General features: G+C 39.4%; 1 protein-coding gene across 2 annotated transcripts in view; it reads left to right on the top strand.

Moving 5' to 3' along the window:
- The first annotated feature begins 2218 nt into the window (after positions 1 to 2218).
- Positions 2219 to 18747, top strand: part of LOC581376 (14-3-3 epsilon) — a 37098-nt gene continuing 20569 nt past the window's right edge. Inside the window, exon 1 of one of the 2 annotated variants that reach the window (XM_030991904.1) lies at positions 2219 to 2596. In XM_030991904.1, coding sequence (XP_030847764.1) covers positions 2452 to 2596 — 145 coding nt within the window. In that variant the 5' untranslated portion in view covers positions 2219 to 2451. Of the gene's footprint in view, positions 2597 to 9962; positions 10148 to 18747 lie in introns of those variants that run through there. The other variant, XM_030991905.1, reaches the window with a different exon arrangement.

The following is an 18747-nucleotide window of genomic DNA, read 5'->3' as shown; positions in this document are numbered from 1 at the left end:
ATCCCAGATTACAAGTCATAAAGCTACTTTTTAAATAGTAAAATACATAATTATCCATGATTTTCCTACCAATAGACCCGCCTTTTGATTTCATTATTGCAATCAATATAATGTCTGCAACAGTAGTTCAACAGAATACTAAACAAAATAGGTGGGTTTATCATTCAATGACAATCCTTACTATTTCAGTATCTAAAAATGATTGGATATATCGAACCAGGGCCCCATTGCATAAAACTTACCACTGATGGTAACTTTACTTTCAATGTTAACTACCGTGGCAACATTACTCAACAGCCAATCAAATCAAGATTTCTATGAAAGTTATAATTAATAGCAAAGTTTCCATCAGTGCTAATGTTTATGCAAAGGGACCCTTGTTTCGCTTTTCCAATGTATCAACTCCTTTGGTGGCGGATTCGAGGGGGCCATTACAAGCCCGAGCCCCATCATGCGCATCCCAATCTGGCGTGGTCCTTTGTTGGTGTCAACGGCAAAAAGTGTAAACTAATATCTGAAAGAAATCATTGTAAATCAGAACATCTGCCGTTTTCATTAATCCTTTCCCCTACCATTCAAATAACCAATACCATTGTGTCCTCAATTAGGCGCGTACGCAGGGGGGGGGGGGGTTAAACCCCCTCGTTTTTTTTTTTTTTTTTTTTGCTCAAGGGGGGGGGTGGTGAGTAAAAACAAAATAGTGCTCCTTAATCAGTTAATCTCAATTTACTTTTGCTTTTTTGTATTGTTCTATGTGTTTGTTTCGATGATAAATCTTCATTATCAGGATTATATCAATAACTGAATTGAATTTGAATTTCAAACAAATTGTATCAATACATATTTTGATGATGACAATATTATTATTATTATTTGTCATTCCTTTTATCCCTCTTCCTGCCTATTTCTATGCTGCCTTTGTCCCTCTATGGTAATCAACCGTTCTGTAGGAGTTTTCAGTTGTCATATAATAACAAAGTAGGTTTCTCTCGACCTACTCCTCCATGCAATGGTTTAGCTACCTGGGGCAGGGGGCTTGTGCCTCTCCCCATCCCATCGAAAGGCTGGGAAAGAAAAGGTAAAGACAGAAAGAAAATGTGTATAGGGAAACGTTATAATATGGAAAACGATATAGCCTCTCCTGTAACAACCTCCTAATCGGTGGTCTTGTAATTGTATTTCTTCCACTTAAAGTAAGACCAGTAAACGTCACCCGCCCCCCCCCCCCCTCTGATCCCAGTGCCCCTCATAGGCTGGGTTCCCGATTTGCCACTGCTCCATACACATTTTGCAGATAGAGATAAAACAAAGATTTTGTAATTATCCTTTAACTGTTATGATCAATAAAAGTGGCCCGCCCGGCCATGCATGATAATCTACACAATCTTTCTCATGTTATCAAAAGTTAAAACACCCCCTTTCTTTTAAAAACTCATATTTATTTAACAGATTGAAATTAGGGATTACAAATATTGGAAATCTTCAGAATGAAATACTGTAAGTATGATCAACAATGTTATTTGCGGATACAAAATACAGCGCATCAGCTATAATTATGTCAGCTGAAAATTACTTTCAGTTTCTGCTTGGGGCAAATAAGCCTAACAATAAGTTGATATTATGTCAGCAAATAGCGATTTTCACATCAGTTTAAAGTCATGCAAACGTGATAGTCTTCATCATCACTCATTTCCTTCTCTTGAATACACCATAAAAACCAATGTCCAACCGTCCGAACATATTCATTAATCAATCTCTCTTCAATAATTAAGTTTCCCACCATTATACAATTTTAACATTTTTTGAAAAACACATTGTCAAGTTTTTAATATTCACTTACGATTGTGTGCGCCTCATGCCTGGATTATCTTTTGAGGCATTGAATACCATTAAATCACCATAATCGGATATTATACATTCGTCCAGTGTGTAAAGAGAGAGGGAGAGAGAGAGAGAGAAAGAGAAAGAGAGAGAGAGAGAGAGAGAGAGAGAGAGAGAGAGAGAGAGAGAGAGAGAGAGAGAAGCGGAAATAAAGGAAACGGACGTTGTTTCTCTCTTTCCCTAATCTTTCTACCACTTTCCTTATAAATTATTTTTCCCAAATCGCAATCCCTGAATCTCGCTATAGTGAAGATTTAACCACGCGTGCAATATTGTTCGAATCTCTTTCTGCTCCACTCACACATATTTTGTTTAGTTTCGAACTTATACAATTGGCAACATAGTGCTTTCATTTCTGTCTGCGTAGTAGATTGAAGTACACGTAGATTCACAATAATATTCACTGCAAAGTTTGTACTACATTACTATTCTCGTCGTTTTTGCGGTAGCGGCTGCACACACCCACTTTGGATTCATATTGTTAAACGCTTCCGTATCTACATAAAACACGTTTACCAGCTTGCCTTCTTGTTCTCCTCTGGATTTTGGTTGTACCCGTGGATTATAATAATGGCTGAACAGGGTGACAAGCGTCCCGAACTCCCAGAAAACTTTGAGCAGTTGAACGATTCGGAGAAGATGTTCTATACAAATCTTCACAGGTGGGACTTGGTTGAAAATGCCAAGTTTGCTGAAATGACGGAGAGATATGAAGGTAATTGCCCATACGTGAACTTTCACAAACTGAATACGAGTGTGTGTTTTTTTTCTAAAGAAATTGCTGTGAAATTAGACTCGGGACTTCAAATCGTGAATTCTTCCCGACTGTACTCCCGATTCGTTTAAAGAATCATGTGAAGATTACGTTATGGTGGGGGCTCGATCCTTTCCCTGTGGGGATTGGCTTTCAGTAGTGACGTCACTAGCTTCACGACTCATGTGGCTTCTATAACTTGTATCCAATAAAATAAGGCCTTACCTCCAATCTAAAGGCTTTAAGAGATCGGTATTCATAATTGAATTAATCATTCAGAACCTCTGTCGGATGCAATTACATATTTTAAATTCTATATCAGAATGGGCGTATTTAGCAATATGCCTATTTTTCAAATCCAATTATACAGTCGGGTCCTACTGCGCAGCGAGCAGTGACATTTTCAGTTAACTGTAATATTGAGTGTTTTTTTTTTCTCGCTAGATCCCCCCCCCCCCCCCCCCTCTTCTCATACGTAAAACTATTTGTTGATACTCTGATTCACATAGTTGCAATCCCTTTTTTATCACTACATCGTCAACTTTTCTGGTTCCCTCATTAGGGCGCCACCACTAGCTAAATTATACCCCTATCACCACCACTGCCACCACCACCACCACCACCACCACTACCACCACCACCACCACCACCACCACCAATATCATCATCATGCATCATCACCACCACCATTATTGCCATAACACCGTCACTAACACCAGACACCTTCATACATCTATCATCAGCGTACATCACTATCAGCATTACCACCACCATCACTACCACCACCACCATCATCGTCATCATCACCACCACCTTCACCACAAGCAACATCGGTATACCACCATCACCACCACCATCAAATGTTCATTACACCTCGACCAGCACCTTACCAACCGCATTATACACCTACCATCGCCATCATTTTCATCATTGCCCACACCACCTCCATAATACATATATTATCAACACCACCACTAATACCATTATCAGCAACATGCATATAATGCACCACCATCATGATCACCTCCACCACCACCTGGCACCACCCAAACCGCTATCAGCATGATCAACAATCATCACCAACACCACAATCACCAGTTCACCACCAAAGCATCGGTACCACTATCCGTTACAACCATCACAATTATAATCATCACCTAATACCACCACCATCATCATCACCACCGCCGCCACCACTTTCACCATCACCAACATATTCATTACATTATCACCACCTCTTAACACCATCATTGCCATCACCAACTACTATCACAACCATTGCAGACACCACTGAATATTATGGCACCAGTACTTTTACGTCTACTACTACCATGTACCACATACACCACCACTATTTAATCCACTATGCACCAACACCGACAAACATCCTAACACAATGGATATGCATGAACTTCATTTACAAGGCTCATAATGCATTACCATTATCATGTGGTATAATTGAATGAGCCGTCCTGTAGTAACTCATTTATTAGTAGTTTCAGTCAGCTCTTGTAGTACATCCTCAGTGGTAAAGAAATCCTTTCCCGAAACAAGGAAATCCGACCACCGGTTGATATGCAAATCAGTGCAGAGTCGTTCGATACCAAAACTCACATTAACTTCAAAACCAAAGCTTGATTGTATAGCTTGTGACATGCGCAACGTGTGAAAGTGATATTGAGAATTGGTCAATACTTGTTCAACCCTGTTTCCGGTCTTTTTCATTATTATCTTCTCTTCTTCTCCATCATGCAACATTGTCATGCAACACTGAGTTATTTTCTGTCTTTTGTGAAAAATCACGGTCGTAAAGACATTAAAAGAACTCAACCTAAGGCAGTTGCAATAGCTCTGTGCATTACCTTGTGAAAAGTGCGAGCATTACAATTCAGTAATAATAATAATAATAGCTAGTTCTTATATAGCGCTTTTCAAGACCGAAGGCCCTCCTCAAAGCGCTTTACAGATATATATATATATTATTACCCCGGTCATAGGATTCAGGCTTACCCGCACACAATGTATGCACATTCTCCACTCCCTGGGGAGCATTCCAGCCAGGCGTCTTTTTTACGAGCGCACACTTGCTAATCTAACCACATTAGCTTTCGCATCCTACCGGGTACCCATTTAACACCTGGGTGGAGAGTGGCAAATGTAGATCAATGTCTTGCCAAAGGACATTAGTGCCGCGGTGGGACTTGAACCGCGAACCTTGTGATCCACAGTCCGGTGACATATCCACTCGTCCACGACACCTCAGTATTATACATTATCCGTCTATATTATACTGTATACCAATTGGTGTATTAATTTTCTGTAGATAAAATTACATTTTCACCGTCAAAGTTTAGAAATGTTCTCGCTTGTTTAGCTCACTCGCAAGATTTTGCGACATAACTTTGCCTCCCCTACTGTGCTGATAAGATCAACTGATATCTTGTTTAAATTTATCAAAATTATATATTTCCATATTGTGTGCTCGACAAGATTAGTATACGTTGAAATTTTGCATTCATTTCTTTAAAAAAAAGTTGTTGGTTTCTTAAACTGTTCTTGAGCAACAACAGATGCGGTTTTAAGGAGTGTTTAGGAGCTCAACCCCCACCCTCCAACAAAAATTGTTTTCATGAAAGGTCATTTTCAAAAATTGTCATTTTGATAATAGAAAGGACATGCTTTTATTATTCATATTTTCACAAAGTCTTAACTTGTCTTCTATTTTTTAAAAGGTTTAAGGAGGTATTTAAAAAGTAAAATTTAAGCGGATAAAATGAAACCAAGGGCAGGATGAATAATGCTACATCTCCACATTTTTTTTTAAAGTAGAAGAAAAAAAACATGTGTCCATCCTCGGCATCTTGCAATAAAAGGTGCCCTTTGTAAATCAACAAAATGTTCCCAGACCCTTTTGAGACCCCTTTTTTCTACCAGAACTCAACTGTCCTTACAGTTATTCCGCAATCCACCAAGTCTGTATATTATAGGCTCACTTTTTAACAAAAAAAGTGAGCCTATATAAACATTTTCTTTTTCTTTTTTTTAATTATGTGTTTATTAAGAAATCAAAACAAAACATATACTAACTTTCGAAGGAAATACAAATGTGTTACAAAAAACAAAACAAAAAATTTAATGACAAATTAAGATATTTACAAACGATTGAAATAATCTGGACAAAAAAGTTTTATGTGTTGCGTTTCTGTTTTAGTGAGTGCGAGAGAGAGAGAGAGAGAGAGAGAGAGAGAGAGAGAGAGAGAGAGAGAGAGAGAAGGTAGGGGATTTGGAAGTAATAGTGACATCAATGCCCAAATATGTGCATGCATGCGGATCTAAACCACAAAACAAGCATACAATCACAATGACGAATCCAGCATAGTTACAATATGACTGAATCATTACAAATCAACTGAACCGCTACTTTGTGGCTGAATTGAAATTTTAGGTAATCTGACTTAACTACAGTGGCGTGACTATACATATGCCCTCCTATACCAAACGGTTTTTTAAAGGTAAAGACCAGTTATGGTCATGCGATTGCATTGTGAAAGAAACGTTGTGGAATCGATCAGAAAAGGTTGATCATCTAGCATGTAGCATCTGCAAGGTTCTGGAATCATCAAAATGATAAGAAATTTGGCCCATTCTTCGTAAAGTTACAAGCACTATACACAGAAAGATGTATAGGGGACTATACTATATCTCTCACAGACCATGAGAGAAACAAATTTACCAAATATATGAATTAGTAGGCGGTTTCCCGGCAAATTTTTTATCATCATGTATTAGTCAAAACATATTCTTTCACATGATTGGTAATGAGAGCTTCCATTTCATTTTTTGAAATTGGGGCGTTTCCAATACTGGTCTTTACCTTTAAAGGGAAAGTAAGATTTATAACATAAATGAAAGGGAGATGGAGAGGGCGAGAGAGAGAGAGAGAGAGAGAGAGAGAGAGAGAGAGAGAGAGAGAGAAAGAGAGACAGACAGAGAGGCAGAGAAAGAAGATGGGGAAGATATAGGAAAGGCGCGTGAGCAGAATAAGTTCCCTCATTATTTTTTACTCCCTTGATTGGTGGCTTTGAATGTCAATCGGCTACCAAGTAAGAAGGGTGCCCCGCCCTTTCCCAAGTGCCCCATCAATGGCTGGATCGAAGCTACACCACTGACTAAACACAGAACATGACTGTGCATGCAGGGCGCTACAGATTTATGGTTGTTATTTATTTGTTTTTATTTGTTAATAATGATAACAAAAGTTTGAGTAAACATCACTTGCTACGCTTTAAAAACAAATTGTTTATGTTTCTTTTTTTTTCAATCTCATTTTTCAACTAACGGTGGTAATACTTCATTTTCAATATTTTGCCAGAAATTCCTTTTTTTTCAACCCGGGAAGGGGGGGGGGGGGTTGTCCCACTACACTGACCGACACGGTAATCAAAAACTTTTCATTAAGCTAAAAATAAACAAACAAACAAACAATACAACTCAAGGTCCACCATCATATTCTAAAATCTGCCAACATTGCATCGTCTTTTCTGAATTTCAAGCTTTAGGAAGAACAGGAAGACTCTGAATAGAGCAATTTAGCGGTATTCTTTTCTAATCAAACCAAATCAAACCAAACAGAGTTGCTATTCTTAAGTATACTATACAGGGGAGAGCGGGGTTAGTCCGGCGCCCTGGGGGCAAGTCCGCCCACTACGTGGTTCTCAGCCTTGCGGTGATTGGATAAAACTTTCGCTGATGATGTAATGACAAACTATAGGCGGTTTAATCTGGAACGTGGAGTGCGAAAGTGCTCGGCAGTCTTTCTGGTGCCTTCGTCAGTTGAAAGATCTGTTCAATAGTTCGATCAATAACTAAATTTGTAACATGTATCTTATATTTTGTTTGATTATTATTTAAACAAAGTATCGTTTTATATTGTAATATTTGTATCATGTAAAATATGGAAACGATAAACTGAAACTGAAACTGAAAATTGTTTCCCAGTAAGAAGAAAAGACTATGCATATAAAAGACCATGCATATCCGATCTGAAAAATTAAATGGATGAATTATATATCTACGGAAAGCTTATAAGCCATATATTACAATAATATTAATTAGATGCCATTTTAGTGTCTGACAGAGGACAGCATCGGCTCTCTGAAAGCTCACAATCCAAAGCTTTAAAAATCGAAAGTTGTCGATCTAAAAACTTGCTATAGAATTGATGACTTTGCATCTTATGTGAATGTGGAGAACGCATAATATTCACAATGACTTTGCATTAATTAAGCACGGCTCATCGCCTCAGATAATAAGTGAGTCGGTCGGGCCCACATGTTATGTCATCACTGTAACTTCGGCAAATTTGACCCCCGTTGACCAGTAATTATTTTTGGAGGGGTGCGGAAAATGAGGTTTTGATTTGCTTTTGTGCAATTTGTACTATTTGTGTGTGTGTGTGAGAAATCATTGGAAGAAAATTATGCCAAGAAAGTTATGATGTGTAAAATATCATATAGGCGTTGTCACAGGATGTGACCCCTTTCAATATCGGCCTATATGGATTAGTAATAGTAACTCTTTATATTATTCAACTTCAGTAGCAATGTTAAGAACATTTCATTCAAATTGTTTAAAGTGGTTTTTATATTTTACAGACATAAAAGTCTGATGGGATTATATTATTTCAATTGCTATGCCTATATACACTGACATTTTGAAGAGTATGTTAATAAAATAGTTGTCGATATATGGTTAGTTGTAGTCGTTGGTCAGGTGAATCCGTTTAATGTTGTTCTGCGCCCAGTCCCGAGGTGGGGGGGGGGGGGGGGTACTCATAATACTCTTTCATTAAAAAATCCCTAAACATGGGTCCCATTTTAACAAAAATACCATTAAAAATGAGTCCGTTTTTTCAAAATTTCAATAATATCATTTTTTCCTGAGATTGCGAAAAAAATGGGCCTTACTTTGAGAAAAATCCCCTGTTCAAACCAAATCTGAATATCCCCCCCCCCCCCCACCGCCCCCCCCCCCCCCCCCCACCGGGCGCCCAGTACGCCTGGTAGCCTACAATTTATCATTGTTTTCCATGCTTTGGTGGAAATTATTTTGTTGACTCTACAGTTACTTTTGGAGAAATATTTTGTTAAATTGAAAGACATTTTGGTCTTTGTTTGTCGCAAGCAAAGTAAAAACTATATACGTAATTCTGGGGTAGTGAATCCGCATAAATATTATCACCAGTAAACCTTGGTTAAGCTTATTTGTTCCTATCAATGTTTTGATGTTTTAAAACACACTATTTGTTGCATGTGTCATTGTTTTCCTAAGAGGGCGTACCTACCCTGCCAAACGGACGAACCAGCCCCAGGGTGGGGGCAGTTTTTTTTTTTCCTTACGTCTTACACCCCGCCCCTCTCTCCCTCTCCCTCTCTCCCTCTCTCCCTCCTTCTCAACCCCTCTATCTCTCCCTCTCCTCTCTCTCTTCCCCTTGGTCTTGATCTTGATCTCTTCACCATCTGATTTCATAAGTATACCCACGCTTTGAGGAAAAGAAAATATACTTTAACATGTTGTAAGAAAGCAACTTGAATTAGAGACAAAAGCCTGAAGATGTATATCAAACTCAAATATTCATACTAGCCTAGCCTTGATAACAAAGGTTGCTCGCCAAAAGATATTTTTAAAATACATGTAAATCATTTCACATAGGCTACCTGAGTATAGTAGACTCCAGTTCAGTTCAAAATAACAATTATTCATCATAATGAAGTGCGTACAAAAAGTCAAGTAATGAGTAATTTGCATCAAAATAATGATTTGAAGCATAGAAGGGGGGAGGAGGTCCTTTTTAGACATGATAGTGCTTGTGACATGTTGACAAAAAAAATAGTTAGAGGCTTGAACAGGAAAATGTATTCAAATTACTCCTCAGTAAGGATATTCGTTACAAAAAATGCATTTTTTTTTCTTCAAAATTAATTATTGAAGATATATAGCAATGCACATAATAGACCCTAGCAAATTTACAGCTGGCTAGCGCCTGGTGAAACCCTACACGCCAGAGTTTGTTGAACTGGCCCAGATACTGACAATATTATGAGCCTCACGATTTCAAGCTATGTGAAAAACTTCCAGGAATATCTTACCGTTCCCATGTAAGAAACCGAGTGTTTAAATATTATCAAACCTGAAACAGGCCTAAGAATTCAATGCCCAATAAAGAAATTGCATTCTTAAATGAAAACATTTTCATTTGTAACAATCATTTTCAATAATTTGTTTTTCGGAGGTTAATATCGATAGTGAATATCTGCTACCGGAACTACATAATCGATCACCTATAGCGCGGGTGTTGTATGCTCTGCCATTTTTACTTGCCGACGACAAGAATAATTTTCACACTTCAATCCGGTTAAATCTATATCAAATTTTACAAATCTGCAATGGGAGCTACGCGAGACGAAAATGTATATATGGCTAAGCTTGCCGAGCAAGCCGAAAGATATGATGGTAAGTATTTATTCTAATTTATCCCAATACATCATCCCATTACGTTACTGTCTGATGCAGTAATTTGCCGTTATCTCCAAGGTACGCCACCATCTCCGTGCGGCCGTACATGGGGTTCGTGTGCGGCCGCTAATGCAGATGACACTGTCGCGAGAGTTCGATGGTTGAAATTGGGCGATGTTCTCCCCTTTGTTATAATATAAATGATGTGTTATTAACCATGGTAAAAGTTCTGATGTAAAAAATGATGAGGAATGTTATAATACCTTTTCACGCCCATAGATTCTTGGCAATAATTGACAAAACAATGCACTCGTCTTTGAAATTAAACTTCCATTTGTGCAGTCTAATGGATCCGCCCGACCGCGACCCAGCCCAGGCTGGACTTCACAAGCAAGACGACTGTCAAACCTTTTTCAGATGACAGAAGATTTGCTGATCTAGTTCAATCCACTTCTGGCTACCTCTTAAAATTAGACTCTAGACCTGATTCTTCTTCCTTTTGAGTAGATCTACAGTCCTCTTTACAGAGTATTATCGTACTATACTGGGGGTGTGATTGACTGAATCTGACAGTAGGGGCGCTGGTCCACGTCCATGAATGAGGATTGTCCGCTTAACATGGACATGATTGATGGATATCCTTGTAACATAGACAAATTGTGTCCCCTCCAAAAGGATTGTCTGCATTTTCGCAGGTGTTTTTTTCATCAGCGTGCTGGCAATGCGATAAACGTATTCTGCGTAAGAAAATGACCCCAGTTCACCGTCTACTTTATGGGTTGTCCTTCCCGAGGATTTATCGCTCTTAACATGTAAGTCTCTGTACAAAGTCAATGTATTGTCAAAATTGATGCGGACTCCGTGTTTTGTATCGTCAATGCGCGGATCGGAAATATGAAACGTCTGCGTAAATATGGATGATCCTTATTTTTCTGGATGCAAATGTCAGCGTTAACGAAGACGGTGCTTATTCTCGGACCAGCGCCCCTACTGTCAATTGAGGGGAGAAAGAATTATGAAGTCCCCTCTTGACGTTTTGCGTGCAATGAACTGTAGGGGCACTGGTCCGAGAATGAGGATCGTCATCGTAAATGAGGATATCCCAGTAAACGCGGACAAATTGCGTCGTAAAAAATAGGGATCTTCAAACTTTTTGCGAACGTCTTTATTATGTTGAACGCTCTACGGGTGTAGGGTTCTCAATCCGCGCGCTGGCAATGTGAAAACTGATTCTGCGTAACGAAATGCCCCCTGGTCATCTACTCTCATGCGTTGACCGTCTTCCTGAGGATTTATCATTCATAACATGAAAGTCTATGTAAAGTAAGTGTAAAATGGAACAAGTAGCATCATCATGGGATAGGGTTTTCGCATCACCAATGCGCGGGTCAGAAATAAGAAACGTCCTTAAAAATGCGGACGATCCTTATTTTTTAGGACGCATCTGTCCGCGTTTACGAAGATGATCCTCATTCTCGGACCAGCGCTCCTACTGATGAAGCTCTTCTGTACTGAGTGAACATGGTAGTCTTAAGGAATAGTATACAAATGTTTACTGCTTTGACTTTGAGGAGCACGGTAAGTACTATGGCCCGAGGTGAGCTCGCAACTGTGCTATGCCCCGAGACGACAGTTGACGGGGAATAGGCAGTTGAGAGATCACCGAGGGTAATGGTTTTTAGCGTGACGCAAAAGAGAAGCAGTCAACATTTATTTTATATACTGCTTCCTTCGTTAGCTCACAAATAAATTTCAAATACAGATGAAATACAGTAACGTAATGTAATTCTCACCGATCGCTCTTTTGAAATTTCATTTGGTGTACATGTATGATAATGTGCTAGCGCGCTCCTGCATATCTAAATTGCCATAGCTTCGCGCGTGGGCACAAATACATAACTCTGCCCGGTCAATATTTTTCACTATACCGCCCGACATTCCGCAGTGAATTTCATGCCCGCAAATTTGACCAATCAGAGGCCTAGAATCTAGACAATACATGCAGTATATAATTGATGATATAAACAATGATATTGATATCATCTAGCATTAATTGGCACCCATAGTACCCCTGCATGATGAGGGATGTAAGCACAACCTAAAACACATTTTCAATCACCCATTCCTGCACCCGACTAAACTTGCAAACTACCTTCCGTTTAGAGCTCGCTAATGGACTCTTGTTTCTACTCATGTACAATTAAAAAAAAGTACAATTAAAATCAATCAAGAATCTAACCAAAAACATGAACGTTGATGCTGGAGTGATAGTTATTTTCCTACCTTCCATGTGTTCCTGATGGTAACGAGCTAACATGCTATTTGCATTTTAAAAAACGCTTACCTCTCTAGAGAGTTAGTGATGTTGGTTCTACCGGAAACGCAAAAACACACAGTCTACATGAAAGCGGCTGTTGCTGTGTTGTGAATTTGATACTTACCACTAGTGTACTACATGTAAGATGCAAGCACATACATGTAGTATGCTAAACTTAGCGAACTTCCTGGGCGTGCGTGTTTACATGAATGCATGCGTTTTACTCAACAAAAGCTGTGACCTCGGACAGGAGTTTACACTGTTCATTCTGAACAAGTGCACATTACAATGCTGTGTACGGAGAGGGCTGATATTTTGCATTGGTAATGTGATGCTTAATGTATAAAAATAATGATCAAGTTGAGGTAAATACAGGCCTTAAATTAATCGACGGCCATCGACGGCCAGGCCGTCGATGCCCCTATGACTGGCCGTGGTGCCCTCCCCAAAAAAGATAAATTCGCGGCCAAAAAGGCCGTGCCCTTTTTTTCCAACTGGCCGACGTGCCTTTTTTTCCAACTGGACGTGCCCCTTTTTCGAAATTTGCGCTCATAAAACCACCAATTGCGCCCATAATCATCGAAAACTAGACGGCAAGGCGCAAGTGTTTTCCGTGAAAATGCGCCCATAAATTATTAGAACAGTAAAGATACACGAATCACGAACAGTTTGCTGCGCTCACGAGCTCTCTTCTAGCTTTGTATTGCTGAATCTCCGTGTAAAATTGTATACACAAAAAATCAGTCGTAAAAAAAAATCGAACCATATTCCATACCTTACCTGGCTTACCATGTCGCACGCAAGTATGCCAAAACACGTACATTTTCGCAGTTGCGAGATCGAGTAGGGGTCGAGTTTTTCGCAGTCGATTTTATTTTGGTGGATCATATTAGCTGAACCTAGACCACTAACCGCGAAACTGAAATCAATTTCCATCATGATTGCCGCAATTTTATAAAGTTTCCATGAATAGAGGTATGAAATTAAAGCCTATTTTGTGATTATTTTCCAACATCTCCATGTTTACGTAATTTTGATAATCATTTCTTCAAAGTAAAGAAAATCAGACAAAATCACCATGACTGACGCTGCGCTGCAGTTAACTCCAGGAGGCTCCTACACCGGCACATCAGGCGGACGCCTGCCGCGCCGGTGTTGGAGCTTCCTGGAGTTACGCTGGGCGCTGTGCAGTGAGTGAGTTGAGCTGAGCTGAGCTCGAGTCAAAGAGTTTTGACACTTTGAAATTGCTATCTGTTGGTTTGCATAATTATTACCGCGATTTAAATATGGTTTCATGAATAGATGTACGAAACCCGAGCTTAGAATTAGTAAAAGTATTACTAATGTCTAAGTTTTTAAACGACTGTCTGATTTTATTGTGAAAATTTACTTTGAAAAATGATTATCGAAATTCATGGCCAGAAATAATCACAATCTAGGGTCTATTATGTCACAGTTCTTGCATCAAATCAATGCATGAAAACTTAGTTATTGAACTAGAAAAAGTTTTTTTTTTTTTAATAGGCAATTATGAAGCAGGAAGCTCGAAACCTTAGCCTACTAAACAAATCTCAACAAATTGTAGACCCCTAGGCCTATCCTTTTATGAATTAATGAAAAAGTAGCCCCAGAAAAAAGAGCCCCAGAAATGGAAAAAAAGCCCCCGAAGTTGAAAAAGTAGCCCCCGAAAATTTCCCAAAAATTTGAAATGGAGCCCTCGAAATGAAAAACTTAATTTTTTCCCTGGGTTGGTTATACAACAATTAAATAGCTAATTTCTTCAAATTTGCTCCTACTACCAGCTACCGAGAGTGCGGCGGAAGGTTTGTGTGTGAGGTGCGATTTTGATTTGGGATACCCGGTAAACTTGCCAAGTCCTTTTGATTTTCGATGTTTGTGAAATTTACAATTTATTTATTCATTTGCTCATCAATATTTTTAGTTACTTTAAAATATGCAAGTTTGATGTTCTTAATCAATCTTTCGTGTTGATATTGTTAGGATTAAAAAGTTATTAAATTGATCGTTCTATTCACATTATGAAATTAACATTGTATCTTTGAACTTATAATTAGATTAGGGGCCTAGTCTGTCTGTTTTTGGAAAATTGCCCCTTCATCTGGTAAATTCCCGTGGGCAAGGGGCAACTTTAGAAGAATAAAAATTGCCCCTTGCTCCTGGCTGCTTAATCTAAGGCTTGCGGGGGTTGTTTGTATGTACCGTAGACCTCTATACATTCTGTAAAGAAGCTGGTGCTAAAAGTCATGGGAAATTGATCCCGCACAAGTTTCATTATAAAATACACATGACATCTAACAAAAATAGAATCAATTTTTTTTGGCCTTGATGCCCTTTTTGTAAAAATATTTTGGCCTTGGTGCCCTTTGTAGTGGCCTTGGTGCCCTTAAAAATATGAGGTACTTTAAGGCCAATCTGGCCTTGCCCTAAAAATGACGAAATTTAAGGCCTGTAAATACATGTCGGTGCAGGAGACCCACCTGACATATTTTGTTTATTCTAATAAAAGTTCATGTAGGGTTCAATAGTCTAGCTTGCACTTCAACTCTTGAAATATAAGCACCCTGCTACATGTACATGTATGTAGAGTTTGCCAGCCTGCCATAGTGCTGAACTAACCCAACCCAGCTCTGCACCTCAACTGCTTTGAACATCATTGAACATGATTGTCAGAAATGCGCTTTCATGGAGTGCTAGTAGCAATGATGCAGTAACTGACTGAAAACCATGCAGGACTCAAAATAAGCTGTTGCCCGGTTGCCAATGACCACCGAAAAGTCACGTCTTCGCTGCCCGGGTAGCAACCAAAAAAATACCAGCAGTATTAATTCACAAATGCCAAGGCACATCCACAAAATACTTTGGCTGGAGAAAAAAAACGACTCGTAGGCGTCAGAGCGTGTCTGCAATGATCCTACTTTGTTAACGAAAACAATGAACAGCTGACAATGCCAGCTATCCAACGAGCGCACGGCCAGAGCGGAGGCGCCAGGAGCACCCTGTCCCATCCAGGTTGGCAATGGCCAGCTAGCTCCGATCATATCCGCGCCGCTGCTTCAAGCTTACATATGGTTGTTTACATCATGTTCATTATCCTTCCGCGCATGCGCACGTCATAGATGCCTATTAATATACGTACGTAAGCTTTCGCGCTTCAGGTATCTTTTTGTCAAGTCGCTCGCTCGGCGCCAAATGATGATACACTGCCCCCCAAGCCATAAGCCATGTAGGTAATGAGCTGTAGTGCACTTGTGAGGCTTTACCTTCAAGTTTTTTGGATAGGTAGTCTTAGTCTAAGATTTTGTAGTTGCTCAAGCATATTCATGTAACCATGTATGTTTACTCTCTAAGCAGATGGGTAATCTGAAGTAATCCAATCACTAAGAAAAATGCCTGGAATGAACCTTTTGCATATTATTGATCCACAGTCCGGTGACATATCCACCAGACCACGATACCTCGTCACCCTACCAACCCTGGTTTGAAGCCCTATTGTAGGACATTGTTGATATTAAGGCTGTGCATAACCGTGTAATGAGGTACCGTATTTGCCGGCGATAAGGCCGCACCGCCGCATAGGCCGCACCCCAACTTTGACATTTCAAAGAGGAAAAACACAAACGGACAAAACAAAATAATCATAATTTTCTTGAAAACACTTTATTTTTTTTTACAAACTGATACCAAATTTATCAATATTCTTATAATTTACCGGAAGTTTAGCTAAAAAAGTGATCGCAGGCAGATTTGGTGTCCGATATATACCCCTACCACAATGTACAGTGTAATGCGAAACTGCTTAAAATGGAGGAAAAAATGGCGACTTCGGATGGATGTTCGCTGCAGCTCTGGTGAACGGTCCCTTCCTTTACTTTTGCAATGCATTGGCACGAACTTAGATCAAGATCTATCGGCAAATGTTGTGTTAGGACGTTTATTTTCGTCTTCATGTCAACAATGCAAGATTAAATTGTCTGTAAGATGTGTGAAAATGTCCTGTACCATAGTGGTATAGTTGTTTTACCGTTCGTAGTCCCAAATGTGTAAATTCGTGCTGGTTTTGACTTTCATTTTTTTTTTTTTTTTTTACTCTTTCGCCGTAAAGGCGCACCCCAACTTTTGATATTTTCTCTTCCAAAACTACTGCGGCCTTTATGCCGGCAAATACGGTACTCGAGTACACTCCCAGGCTTACAGGCGAATAATCGGACGCCATGTGTTTTTTTTGCGACCACCATCTACGGCAGAAGTATCCCAGATCTGTCTCCGAAAACTCACACAATTTTTCTTGAGTTGCAGTTGAAGGCGCCGATTTAATAATAATAATAGTTGGCCTAAACAATGCTGTTTTTAAAACCAAAGATGACAGAATAATTTTCCTCCGAGTCCAAACAGAAATTCAGACATTTGGTCCCAGTTTCTGAGTGGTGAGTTGACAGTGATTGAGCTGGGAAACATTTTTACACAGGGTACCATGCCAGCGCTCTCCCGCCTACCGGGCACGGGTAAGTGCGCCCTGGACAGTGCCAGGTGAATGGGGGAAAAAATTCGAATATGGGAAATCGTACTCGAGTAGAACTTTGTCAACAGTTCAAGTACTTAAGTTTTCTAGTACTCGTCGCAGCCATTAGTTGATATGAAAATTATCAAATGGAGGGTTGATGTCATGATTTGATATCTTTGTATCAACTTTGGAGGAGGGGTTCTTCTTATTCTTCCTTTTTTAGTACAGACCTCTTTACAGAGTATTATCGTACTATACTGGGGGTGGTTGCAGGTGGACAACTACACCGGGGTTTCCCCCTACACATGTACATATACATGTACCTCCTTGTTAACATTCATATTTTGTAGAATTGGTTTTCGGAATGTTGAGCATTTACAATGTTGTGATCATTGATAGCAATTGAGAACTGTTCAGATTGCCTTTGAGGATTCCGTCGAAAGCTTTTTGTGAGAAGTCAAGTAGAAATGGTGGCTAGTAAAGCTTGCTAATTCGTACTTCTGCTCTGATGAACAAGGGTGTGAAGATGACCTTATAGGAAACCACCCGTCACCCATGGCAACTATCCGCTATACATGTACATGTCAGTAGGGAAAGCGAAGAAAGGGACTGGTCTGTTAATTTGCGCATATCGAGTAATAAGATGATCATGCCAGTATTTTGCAAACCTCAGTTATTTTATTAGGTTTCATATATTTTTACCAGGGACACCACTGCAAGATGGTTTCTGCCTACATGTAGGTACCTTGCATAATGATACATAATGGAGTTATTGTTATATTGTTGTACGCATGCAAATCAATCCCAAGGGATGCTCAAAGTCACTTCCATTGTGCAATAACTACATGTCCACGTACATGACCTACATGTACACGTGTAGGGCTTTCACCAAGAGGCCATTAACCACACTCTGATGTGTGTGGACTTCATAATTAAGCAGGATATTTTAGCGTAATACAAAGAGAAGTGATTTACAGAGTATTGTCATCTTGCTCAGTGTACCGCTGTGTTTATTTTGAAATATTCCAAATTTCATGATGTGCACATCCTTCTGTAACTCTTGACAAATCGTGCTTTCTTGTAATTCCCTCCAAAGCCACCAAAAGCATTTGTTGGCTGCACTTGTGCAGGTCCCAAAATTCAATTCACTATAGCATCAAAATGTAAATCAAGGTTGTTACATGATTGTAGGCAGAATAACATGTACATGTACGCTGTGTCCACAAGACTCCAAGAAGCAGGTCGAGTGAGCTCTCACTGCATCTTGGATAATTATGTTTGAAAATTGGCAGTCCATACAATGTACATGTACATGTGTAGCTGTGTATTGAAATGATGCTTGTATAGTGTATGGTTCATTTTGATATGTTACACATGCAATGTACATGTATGTAACATGTTCAGTACATCCCCCTTTCTCAAAAAAGCTTCTTTTATTACAGCTTGAATATATTTTGAATTGTCATTACTACTTGATCACTGACCCACTTTCCTTTTGTAATGCTTCACGTAGCTGCAGGCCTAAATTTCATGCTGCAAAGCCAGACGACCCAGCCCTATTTACAAAGTGTATTTTACCTTTTTGCACTAGTATTACTTGTGAACAAAATGAAGATGTGAAATTATGTTTATTGTTATAGTTTACAGGTCAATTTTTTGCCAGTTGGTGTGGAGATTTAAAATTTGGAAGAAGAGAAGTCATTGGCAACAGACAATAAGCATACCGGTACACATGTACTTACATTCACTTGAGCTCTT

Source organism: Strongylocentrotus purpuratus, unplaced genomic scaffold, assembly GCF_000002235.5.
Source record: "Strongylocentrotus purpuratus isolate Spur 01 unplaced genomic scaffold, Spur_5.0 spur5_scaffold_2, whole genome shotgun sequence".
In the NCBI taxonomy this organism is placed as follows: domain Eukaryota; kingdom Metazoa; phylum Echinodermata; class Echinoidea; order Camarodonta; family Strongylocentrotidae; genus Strongylocentrotus; species Strongylocentrotus purpuratus.
This window is presented reverse-complemented; position numbering and strand designations above follow the sequence as displayed.